This window comes from Vanessa cardui, chromosome 22, assembly GCF_905220365.1.
Source record: "Vanessa cardui chromosome 22, ilVanCard2.1, whole genome shotgun sequence".
In the NCBI taxonomy this organism is placed as follows: Eukaryota; Metazoa; Arthropoda; class Insecta; order Lepidoptera; family Nymphalidae; genus Vanessa; species Vanessa cardui.
The window spans coordinates 5,769,752-5,782,782 of NC_061144.1; the positions used below are offsets into that span (position 1 = coordinate 5,769,752).

General features: G+C 34.5%; 1 protein-coding gene across 1 annotated transcript; it reads left to right on the plus strand.

Moving 5' to 3' along the window:
- The first annotated feature begins 267 nt into the window (after window positions 1–267).
- Window positions 268–5,583, plus strand: LOC124539302 (WD repeat-containing protein 48 homolog). Its single transcript, XM_047116657.1, has 4 exons — window positions 268–1,886; window positions 2,484–2,648; window positions 3,189–3,356; window positions 4,682–5,583. The coding sequence occupies exons 1-4, from the start codon at window positions 372–374 to the stop codon at window positions 4,775–4,777; spliced, it is 1,944 nt and encodes a 647-aa protein (XP_046972613.1). The 5' UTR covers window positions 268–371; the 3' UTR covers window positions 4,778–5,583.
- The last annotated feature ends 7,448 nt before the right edge of the window (window positions 5,584–13,031 follow it).

Consider the following 13,031-nt stretch of genomic DNA (forward strand, 5'->3'; position numbering starts at 1 on the left):
TTATTTAATTTGTATTAACCCTTTAGTCTCTCTCTTGTCGAATTTGTATTTTTTATTATAAATAGATAATATTATAATATTATATTATTCTGCATATTATTTCTTTTAATACTTGTATTGTTCTAATATCCGAATTTAGTATGGATTAAGTTTTATAAATATATCTTTTTTTATTCGTAAGTACCTAATAATACCGTGTTTCTATTTCTAATATAAATAAATAATAGTAATGACAACTATAAAAAAAAAACAAAAGTCAAACCGAAAACGTCAAATCTCTTACGTCAAATGAGAAACAACTAGACTCAAGTACCTTTTTTACATTAAAATCCTTTAAATATAATTCAATTATCAATTTAAAATGTCGGAAAATGGGCACGACCATGCGTAAAAAGACCCAAGTATCATTCGTTATCAGAGACGAGGAGGAGAGGAGGCATAAAAATGGCGTTAGTTCATTACAATTGGATCCAATACAGGGCAGGTTGTATTCAGCCGGCAGAGATGGGATTATACGAGTTTGGCACACTGGTGGTGGTACACAGGACAGGTACATCCAAAGTATGGAACATCACACAGATTGGGTGAACGATATTGTCCTATGTTGCGGCGGAAAAAACCTTATAAGTGCATCGTCCGACACAACTGTGAAAGTATGGAATGCGCCTAAAGGTTTCTGTATGTCGACTTTACGCACCCACAAAGACTACGTACGAACATTGGCTTACGCTAAAGACAAGGAGCAAGTGGCTAGTGCTGGTTTAGACCGCGCGATATTCTTATGGGACGTTAATACTTTGACTGCTTTAACTGCTAGTAACAACACGGTTACGACTTCAAGCTTGGTTGGTAATAAAGAATCAATATACAGTCTGGCTATGAATCCACCTGGCACTATTTTGGTCAGTGGTTCAACAGAGAAAGTCCTTAGAGTTTGGGATCCTAGAAATTGTTCTCGTCTTATGAAATTAAAAGGGCATTCGGACAATGTAAAAGCATTAGTTGTTAGTAGGGATGGTTCTCAATGTGTCTCTGGGAGTTCTGATGGTACCATAAAGCTGTGGTTGTTATCACAGCAGAGATGTGTGTCAACGATTCGTGTACATTCCGAAGCAGTTTGGGCACTTTTAGCCACAGAGAATTTCACCCATATTATTTCTGGAGGAAGAGACCGTCTAGTCATTATAACAGAGTTAAGGAATCCAGACAATTTTATGATAGTTTGTGAAGAGACTGCACCCATTCTTAAATTATGTTTCACTGCCGATCAGTCAGGTGTTTGGGTGGCTACATCAGACTCTGATATTCGATGTTGGAAACTTCCAGCTCTTAATTCATTAAACTCAGATACATACAACCAAAACAATTACAATACGAACAATGTTTATCAAACACAACCTCTACATAACATTGCTGGTGGAAAAGCTATTAAACATTACACAGTACTAAATGACAAGCGTCATATATTAACAAAAGACACAACTAACAATGTTGTCTTATATGATGTTTTAAAAGCAAGCAAAGTTGAAGATTTAGGTGAAGTTGATTATGAGGAGGAATTGAAAAAACATTTCAAAATGGTGTATGTACCGAATTGGTTTAATGTAGATTTAAAAACTGGGATGTTGACTATACATTTAGGTCAAGACGAGACAGATTGTTTTAGTGCTTGGGTAAGTGCTAAAGAAGCTGGTCTGACGACAGAAAATGATCAAAAGGTTAACTTTGGGGCATTGTTGTTACAAGCCTTGTTAGAACACTGGAATCACCCGAATAGGGTAAATGAAGCTGGTCAGAAGGTGATAGGAAATAACTTCTTCAGTGTACCCTTACACACGCCTCTTATATTTAGTGAAGTAGGGGGCAGAACTCTTTACAGGCTACAGGTGTGTATTACATGTTTTTGCTTTCATTTTCTCAAATTACCAGCAAGTTGTATTGAATTTATCATAGATTGATATCACTAAAACAATGTATTTGTTCTTTATTGTATTAGTTAATCTAGTTACATAATAAAACAGGATTTAAACTTACCTAAATATAATAGACTTGAATACTTGTGTAATAATTATAGTTACATAAACATTAATCAGTGTTATTGGCTCATAATGTGTTCAGACAGGAAAGATTTTCAGTTATTGAAATTGTTTATTGTATATTTTCATAAATGACACAAAAATATATAAAGTACATACATTTTTAAATCAATTATAAAATTAATTGCTGACCAACAAAAATTTTATTTAGATTCATTTCCAAGATGTTTCTTTGTAAATTTTTAATTTAAAAAAAAAGTCTAGTGTTCCTAAGCTTCTTTATAGAAAATTTTCTTATACACTTATGTAAATTGTAATTGTACTTATACTTATACAAAAAAAATACATCCTATAATGTGAAAAAATATATATCTCTTTCAACAAATAGGTAAAGTACAATTTATTTACTATGTTTTTTTTAATAATGTTTCATAAAACATTTTCCAGGTGGGTGATGCGGGAGGGGAAACAGAAGGAAATTTACTTCTTGAAACGGTGCCATCGTGGGTGGTCGATGTTGCCATAGAAATGGCAGCCCCTAAATTAAACAAATTGCCTTTTTACTTATTGCCACACTCCACTTGTCAGAGCAAACAGGACAGACAGAAAAAGGTTCTTATAAGATAATTTATTTTTTGTTGTTAATTCATCTTAAAATGAGCAAAAATATAATATCAATAAAGAGTTAATTTCTTGTCATTTCCAATGGTAAGTATTTGTTATTAAATTTGGTAACAATTCAAAAATGTATTTCGTTAATATTATAAGATTTAAAATGTTCTAAACTATAAAATTTGTGTATTTTTCTTCACTTTAACTGTAAATAATTTAATATTCTAATTATTTTCGATACTTTTGCTATTTGTTCTTATTTTATGTTCCTGCTATACATTGTATGTAAGGCACTTAATTTTTCTTTATGATGGTACACATAGCTCTTGCCTGATCTATGTGTAAGTATCTTACTTGTTAATTAATCCAATGACACCAAAACCAATATGTGTACATTACATTTATTAATTGAATTTTGGTTAATATATATTCTAAAACAGCCTGTAAATGTTTCACTGCTCTGCTGTCTTATAGCTAAGGTATTAAAAAGATGAAAAATAAAATCATGTAGGTTAATCTTCTATTTTTTTACTAATTCAGGACCGCCTCGTAGCAAATGACTTCATCCAATGTCGGAAGGTAGCAGAGCATGTTGTCGAGAAAATAGTAGGTGGGGGGGATGTTAACGGAGCAAGTGCTGGTAAGAGTAGCGAAGACAGCACCAATGACTCTCCAGAAGAGAGGGTGGAATTATTGTGCTGTGATCAGGTAACATGAGAACTTTTTATTGTTTTTAAAATCGAACCTTATTGAAATGTTAATTAAATCAATTTGATTTAATAATAATTAAAATCAACGTCTTTCAAATGGTTTGTTTGTAGTATGGATTTTGTGATTTTATTGTGGGAAACTCCACTTTCAATTCAAAAAAAAAAAATCACTTATATTTTAAGTATAAAATTATTTTGCTATAAAATTAACTATGAAGCAGAACCTAAGGAACAACGAATATTGCAAAACTGCTACAGATTTTTCATATATGATTACTACAAAGTTACCTCAGTTATAGAGAAGATTATAAAACTCACTCGCATAGGTGCGAACTTCACGTTTCATTAATATCGGCGAGCATTCGTGTGACGCTCGTGCGTACAAGATGTCTTTGAGCAGGGGACGAAAGAGTAAAAAAATTAATTAATTTAAACTGGTGGGTGAAGATCTCTTCACTCACCTTTGTGAACACAAATTCTTTATAATCAAGATTTAAGAACAAGTTATAATACTTGGCGAAAATTTTGGTCTGAAATAACAAGAATAATTCAATCACTTGAATATTGGTCTCTTTTCTGTTTGTACTTCAAATCGGGAAATTGTCACAGAAAAAATATTTTTTCATTATATCATGAAAGTGTTTGTTCATATATCCTTAAAAAGCGATTAAATGAAGTCAATTTCCTTATCACCAAAAATTACTCATGGTTCCATATGAAAATAGCCAAAATTCATGACAAGACCGTCTCAATCATAGTACATTCAACAACAAACAACAATATGCTCTAGGCCGTTCATTATATAAATATGCACCAGACCAGCGGTCGGCAACCCGCGGCCCGTCTACCTTGCGGCCCGTGAATGTTTTGTAAAAAAGTTGAAAATTATATATTAAACATACAAAAATTGCATCTCAAATGAAACCTCAGACATCACACTAAAATTTGTGAAAAGTCACTTTCCTATTTAGTCGTTTGTAGTTTTCATTTCTTTATTTTTCTTTTATTTTTCTATGCTCAAACATATAAACATAATGTAAGTATTATGTGTACGAATTAAATTCTGTATATTTTAACAATTTTCAATAGCATTTTTCTTTTATCTATGGAATATGACTAATCAACACTAATTGTGCGTAGGTATATTGGGCTTCTAAGGTTCATATCGTGACTGCGGCCCGGCTATACTTTATTTGCCAACTTGTGGCCCTTGCCTACCAAAAGGTTGCCGACCGCTACTCTAGACCATTATTTCTATATCATGTTATACAAAAAGCTATAAAAACAAGAACATAAACAAGTTTTTTTTTTTTTATAATTCAGGTATTGGACCCCAACATGGACCTCCGGACTGTCAGGCACTTCATCTGGAAATCGAATGTTGAATTTACATTACATTACAGAGTTCTGAAACAATGAAATTCGGGTTTATACATTGTGAAGTTCAATAAACAGTTGAAAAAGTGCTGTTCTATCCAAAACATTTTCAAGTGAAGTGTTAAGTGTTTCCATTACAAGGATATAACTTAAGACACAGATGTAAACAGAAAGACATTTATAATGACTAATTATATATATGTCAATACTAAATTTATTACAAACAAATACATGAAAACAATGATGATTAAAGTTAGAAAAACGATTGGTTACAACAATGTTCATACAAAATGTGACAAATAATATTCCTAATACAAAAATATTGCTTATTTGATAACTTAATCTTTATAAGAATAAATGAATATGAATTATAATCGATATTTCATATGCTTTTAAAATGTAAAAAAAAATACGAAATTTCTAATCGACATTCCTTGATGAGTGTTGCCTCTTAGTAAAAGTGTAGAAAATATACCTTCATATATTTCTGATTTTTGTTATCACTTGTGCCTAAACAATTATTATTAACAATACTATATTCTTGCCTAAAATTATATGCGAACGCCAACAATTTTATATATGCAAATATTCTAAAATATGATTGTAAATTTACATAAGAACTGGCAACATAGGTTTAGATTTTGTTAGAAATTTAAAAAGTTGTAATTTAATACAGAATATAAAGATAGATTTAGAATAATGAAATATGAAACGAAATTTCTAATATTCAAAGACATATTCAGTATTAGGCTCACAGAAAAGATCATTAAAGGATACTAAATGGAGACAATTAGTACATAGTCTTACGCCATACAGAATTATAATAAAGTATATTATTTCACAGATAATATTGTTTATTTGTGTCGTTCTGTTTAATATAGTTAAGGATCAGTGCTGTTCCTAATAATTTCAGCGGCGAATTTTATCAATTTAAATGGTCAAAACAAGTCATTACATAAATGTAAATAATTATTTATTTTTGGCAAAATATTATTAGACGAAAAATAATAACTAAAACGTTCATATTGTTTGATACGATTTAGTATAATTATCGATATAAATTTGACCTTTTCGATTGGTACAATGAAAATTATTTTGAAAATAGAATTGTCAAAAAAATCGAGCTTTATTTAATACACCGGCAAATATTTATGATTAAAATTTAGAAAAGTAAAATAAAAATGTTTTAATTAATTACGCAAAAAAAATCAAATTTAATAGGATACCTTCGCATATTGGAATTAGACTTTAAATTCGATGAAGGTTTTACTTGGTATATTCTGTGGCAAATTTTAGTGCAGAACATCCGGGTTAATGACTGTTATACTCCATCCACCTATTAAAATTGACCACATTATTTATGGACATGTGACAATAATCTAATTGGAACATGTTATCTTTAAACACTATTTTCCACCTGATTTGGTGGAATTAAATGGTATTTGATTATTTAATGCACAGTATCAATTCGCAGATTCCATTTTAATGGAACCGAATTAAATGAGCTTTACATGCATATCTGACAATCAAAATCAAAATAAACTTTATTCAAGTAGGCTTTTACAAGCACTTTTGAATCGTCATTTTACAATTAAGTGAAGCTACCACCGGTTCTGAAAGTAGATTCTACCGGGAAGAACCGGCAAGAAACTCAGTAGTTACTCTTTTTTAACATTTAAAAAATACAAAGTCATTTTAATTAATTACAATTATTTAAATTAATATATCCTGCTTGAAAGTCAACAGGTATTAACTCCACGCTTTTTTATCATTTGTAAAATCTTGTATATCGAATAATATGCTTTTTCTACCAATGTATTTTTTACAAACGATTTGAATTTACTAAACAGCAAAGTTAAAAATGTCTGCGGAATTTTATTATAGAAACTGATACTTTGCCCCACGAAGGATTTATTGACTTTGCGGAATCGGACTCTTGGCATTTTAAGCTTTATTTATTTATTTATTTGCGGTTTCATGCTCACACATACAATTAAACTTTAGTTTACATGAAATAAACCCTGCTAGGGCGTAGCAAATGTTCAATTCAATTCAATTCTTTGTTTAATTGCTTTTAGTTGTGCCGGCAGGGCACAGATTATTTCGCCAATGTCACGTAGGATGGAGAAGACACGAATGAGATTGATCGGTACGGTTGAGACACTAAACTCAATTGAATTTTAAAGTCAAGAATAGTAGTATTAATTTCCTTGTTAATCCTTAACCTAGAACAACACAAACATTAAGAGTTAATAATAAGATAATTAAAAAAAAATAGTTGTTAGTATTCTAAACAATATATGTAATAAAATATGAAAAATTGGACTATTCACAACTTAATTTTATTTAATTTGATATATTTACATAAGATTGAACAAAATGGACTAAACACAAACGTCAACAAACATTCAACATTTATAGGGCGAGGGACTTTAGGAGGGAGGATGTCATAAATGGAACGAAGAAGTTTAGGGCAAAGGAACAGGATATGGGTTGCAGAGCCTTCGTCTAGGCCACATTCACACAGCGAGTGATCACGAACTATGATTTTTGCTAGATGAGTAGGTGTGCATGAATGGCCGAGGCGTAACCGACAGATGGTGGAGGTGACCCAACGGTCAGCGTGCCTGTGAGATGAAAACCAAGGTCGCCTCGGAATTTCAGGTTGTAACGCCGAATAATATTTACCCTTGACCAATTTTGATGAAACCCAAAAAGAATTCCAGGATTTAATCATTTCAGCTTTGGCAAGAGAAAGCAAATCCTGAGATGTGTTGGCAAAATGCTCAGATGTACCAGATTGGATAGCAATCTTAGCATATGAGTCTGCCATCTCATTACCAGATATAGCTGAATGGCTAGGAATCCAAACCAGCAGGACTTGTAGCCCTTGTTGATGACAGGACAACAGGGCCTCTCTGATCTTAAAAACGATTGAAAGTCTTGATCTGCTACGAAAAGGATTCTCTTTAATGGCTAACAGACAACTTAGTGAGTCACATAAAATAATTGTTTGCTGAATATTGTGTGACAGGGCATACTTTACGGCTTCCAGTAAAGCGATGGCCTCACCGGAGAATACAGAGGTTTCGGGGGGACATTTAAATAATAGTGCTATTTTAAATTTAGGAATCCAACAAGCTGCACCAACGCAGCCGGTCGGCGAGAGCTTAGAGGCGTCAGTATATATAGGGAGATGATTAGGCCAATTTTGATGAAAAATTGTTTGAAATTGGATATTAGCATCAGGGGAACCTTTTACGAGTCCAAGATTTGTTATTACTGGAGGATTATAAATAAGTGCTTTAAAGGAGGTGGAAAAAAGAGGATTAGAGGGAAAAGTGGTAAGTGGATGGGGGAGTTTGGTATACTTGAGGAAACTGTTTAATAGGAATGGGGATGCCGGATTATCTGGGTTACAAAGGTGGGATAGTTTGTTTAATCTAATCAGTAGAGGATGGGAGGGTAGCTGTAACAATCTGATGATAAAGCGGTCACAAAGATATTGCCTCCTTATCTGTAGAGGAGGGTCAACACACTCAACCTGCAGAGCATTAGTAGGGGTGGATTTCATCGCACCCAATATAATACGGAGACATTTATATTGTATTTTATTTAATTTTTCTGAAGCTGATTTATTAAAAGGATCTAGAACGAACAGTCCATAGTCCAAATGACTACGAACTATTGCGTTATAGATCAATTTTAATGTATAAGGGTGAGCTCCCCACCAGACTCCAGACACTGCTCTAAGGGCATTAATAGATTTTTCACATTTCTTGGCTATGTAATCGGAGTGAGAAATTCCGTTCAGTTTGTAATCGAGAATTATACCAAGAAATTTTGTTTTGTCTACAAAGTTAATGCATTGACCCTCATAAAACAGATCAAAGGCGGGAATACGTCTTTTTTTCGTAAAAATCACTGCTTGACTTTTGGCTATCGACAGCGACAAGCCATGGTCACAGAGCCATTGGGATAGGTAATGCAAAGCAGAGTTTAATCGAAATGATAAATTTTCAACGGAACTTGATCTATGATATAAAACTATGTCATCAGCATACTGGAGGATGTTACAAAAGTTGTTAACAGACAAATCGAGGTCATGAGTGTATATGCTATAAAGCAGAGGACTGAGTACAGAGCCTTGAGGAAGACCTTTCCAGACGAATCTGGGGGGAAGTGAGAGATTTTGGTGTCTTAGCGTTATTGATCTGCAAGTTAACAGATTACATATGAAATGAACTATCCTCGGTGGAATACTCAGCTGTTGCATTTTCTGCCTGAGCAACGGAAGAAGGACATTATCATATGCAGAAGATATGTCTAGAAATATTCCCACAAGGTACTCTCCTTTCGCAAAGGCAATCCGAATGTCTGTTGTAAGTATGCTTAGACTATCAATAGTGCTCGACCCCTTCCGAAAGCCAAATTGAGAGGGAGCAAGTATGTTTCTGCTTTCCATTAACCATTCCAGGCGATTCTTCAAGAGATGTTCAGTGATCTTTGCCAAAGTAGATGATAAAGCTATAGGTCTATAAGAATTGCAATCGGAAGGGTTCTTACCCGGTTTAAGAATGGGAATAACAATTTGTGACTTCCAAGATTGCGGGATGATTCCTTTGATAATAACCGAGTTAATAATATTTAAAAAACAATGTTTAGCTTTATCATTCAATTTGGAAATAAAAGAGTAAGGAACGCCATCTTCCCCAGGTGTCGAATCGGATAAACCATTTAGTGTACATTGAAGTTCGGAAAAAGAGAAGGGGGCATCCATTTCATCCAAAGTAGATGCTGGCGTAGAAATTAGAAAACTGTCAAATGGTTGTCAGAGTTAAGGCAACGGCGGAATTTTTTAAGTTGGGACCAGACTGCAGAGGAAGAGGAACGAGGGCTCAGGGATTCACAAAATTGAATCCAACTGACTTTTTTCTTTTTAGAAATCAGTCGTTTTAATTTGGCGTCGATTCTCTGATACTTGTAAAAATTATCCATAGACATACACATAGTGTATGTTTCTTCAGCCTCTAGTCTCTGTTCAGTTAATCGTTTGCATTCCTCATCCCACCAGGGGGTGGAAAGCAAATGATTTTTTGAGATGTGTTTTTTTGGAAAATGGAGATCAGCTGCAGTTAAAATACCATTAACGAAAAGGTCGTAGCAAAGGATTACATTTCGATAGTCTTGCGACACAAAGAGGGAGTCAATCATGTCGTCAACAGATTCAGCATATGCAGACCAATTAACATGTTTTAATTTATATTTTAATAAAGGATTTGGGTTGGAGTATGGGATGGATCGGTTATTTAAAGAAAGGAGGATAGGGAAGTGGTCACTACCAAAAGAGGATGATAGGACATTCCAGGATAATTGAGAAGCAAGGGCAGGAGAGGTTAGGGATAGGTCAACAACGGATTTTGGGTTTTGGTTGGGGTATACTCTACGAGTTGGTGAGCCATTATTGAGGATGCAGAGGTTTGCATCATCAAACATGTCCATCAACAAGAGAGCAAACGAATCACAAAAATGTGAACCCCAGGAGGTATGGTGGGCATTAAAATCCCCCATGACAAGGATAGGATGAGGGAGATTAGAGAAGATGGCGGATAATTCGGGAATTAAAGCGGGATTAGGATGAGGGATATACAGGGAGAGAAAAGAGATGTTGAGGGCTCTGACAGCAACAGCATTAATATGCTGGCTGGACAGGGATAGAGGGATTTGGGAAAAGGGAAGGGAGTGCCGAATAAAAATGGCACTCCCGGCATAACCATCACTCCTGTCATCTCTCAAACAGGAGAAGCCCGGTACCCGGAATCGGGATCCAGGGATCAACCAAGTTTCAGAGATGGCAATAATGACAGGTTTATGGAGATTAATAAGAGAGAGGAGTTCGTGTTTTTTAGGCCGGACGCTCTTGCAGTTCCATTGAAGGAAGCTGATTGGGGCCATTTTTAAGCATTGAGAATAGTTGACCTAAGTCTTGAGCAACGTTGGACGGTAAAGGGATATCATTACAGGTTGAAATAATGCTTAGAAGTATCTTCGTTAACATTTCCAAGAAGTTGGGATTGTTATTTACGGGGAGAGGAGTATTTTGGTTGAGAGCACAACCATTGGGAGTAGTAGAGGGACAATTGCTAACAATGGACTGGTGAGCCTGTTTATCGTATCCTTTTCCAAGCGGTGATCTTGGGCGAGGAGTACTTATAACAGTCTTACGATAGGATCTGACAGGTGAAGGGATAGATTTGTTTGGGATAGTTGGAGAATATATAGGAGGGGTAAACATCTCTTTTGCAATCTCTGCATAGGATCTACGAACAGGAGGGAACCTTGAGGATGCTTCTATATATGACACATTGTCTTGGGACAAAACAATTTTTATGGATTGTTGGCGTGAAAATTCAGGACAGTCCTTATCCGTAGTAAAATGAACACCTGAGCAATGTAAGCAAGTGGCGTTATCCTTACTTACATCACAAGACTCACCTGTGTGGGATTTGGAGCACTTAAAACATCTAGGTTGTGATCGGCACTGAGTTTTTATGTGTCCATAACGGCAGCAGTTCAGGCATTGGATCGTCGGAAGTTTATACATTTCTACAGGTAGGGAAGTATGATAGGAAAACACTTTATTGGGAAGCATTTGCCCCCTAAATGTGATAACCACAGATTGGGTTGGGACCCATGTGATAACACCATCGGTAAAAGTTTTCCTGTTAAGGCGTCTGATTTTTAAAACTTCACCACATCCAGAGGGAAGTTCGAGTGATGTTGCTAATTCCTCCATTGTCCAGTCCACGGGAATACCCTTAATCAAACCCATTCTAGTAATATTGAAAGTCGGTACAATAGCTTTATATTTACACATTTCAATAACAGGGTTTGCTAGAAAGGAGTTTGCTGCCTTGCTTGTTGAAAACTCAACAGATATTTTATTGCGTCCTACATTTTTAAGACCATCATTAATAATACCACTAATTTTGTGAGTATGTAGAAATTGCCCAAATTTGATAGCCCGTATAGTAGTTCCTGAAGCAGGATCAGAGACTTCCCGGGACACATGAACAATGAAAGGGCCTTTGTCACTGTCTAAGTAACTCTTAGGGCCTTCAGAGTAGGAAGGATGGGTGTAGATTGTTTGGATGGAAGGAGTTGCGGTTGTGGGATGAATTACCGTTTTTTTTTATGTTGGAGTCGGAATTAATCGATTCCTTATCACTTTGTCGTTTACGAGAAACAGGTAAAGAAGGAGAAGAACTATTGTCGGGAACTAAATCTACTGAGCCACCTGGATCAGGGGGTTCGGGAGGAGTATCAACCTCCATTATAAAACTTAAAAACTACAGAATATTAAAATACAGCAAATACTCACAATATGAATAAATGTTAGTAACACCACTAACCCAAATATCAACTAATAGTACTATTAACAGTAAAATACACTACAGAACTAAACGTAAACACTCAAAATCTCTTAACACGTGTGTTAACCAACACTAACGCAAGCGAAAAAAAAACGTAGCAAATGTTAGAGAGACGGACGTTTATATCACAATTTTATCTGTCAGATTATTCCTCGAGGGTGTAATAGAATTTTTTTTTAAGAATTTCTTTTAACTTATTTGGGTAGCTTGGTTCATTTATATTTTGCTTAAATACGTCCGGCAATTTATTGAAATTTTTTATGACAAACCATGTGATCCCGATTGGTGAAGTTTCAGTTTTGATGTTGTAATTTCAAAATTATATTTATATCGTGATTCAAAGCGCCTCGGGTTACTCGCCTTACTCCTAGTGCACATACAATGATTATCACTGATTTTATCAAAGTGATCAATGTTACTGTGAATATACATTATATTGTTGTAAATATATTGCGACGCAACAGTGAGTATTCCCACTTTGTTAAAAACATCCCGAAGAGAGTCTCTAGCTCCAAGATTATAAATAAACCGGATAATAATGGTCTAGCTTATGGGGGTGTAGATCTCGATATATGTTTAATTCTTGGTTGCCGAAATTTGTAAGATTTTCTTCCCATCAGACTATGAAACTGAGGAAAAATAGGGGCCTAATTGCTCACATACATATATGTCGATATATCTATATATTTCAAGGATGCTGCTGCTGCTGTAATACCAGGTGGAGGATTAATTTTATTTAAAGGTTATTTTTTAAATGGCTTTTTTATATTGACTTTAAAAATTGGTTCATTGGCTTAGTAAGTTAAGGATTAAAGTAACTGTTTATTTCATAAAATCTAGATACCGTTTAATTCTAATACTTT

Coding starts and splice junctions, on each gene's coding strand:
- LOC124539302 (XM_047116657.1), top strand. CDS start 372: ATGGGCACGACCATGCGTAAAAAGACCCAAGTATCATTCGTTATCAGA. Junction 1,887..2,483: donor GAACTCTTTACAGGCTACAG/GTGTGTATTACA, acceptor AACATTTTCCAG/GTGGGTGATGCGGGAGGGGA. Junction 2,649..3,188: donor AACAGGACAGACAGAAAAAG/GTTCTTATAAGA, acceptor TTACTAATTCAG/GACCGCCTCGTAGCAAATGA.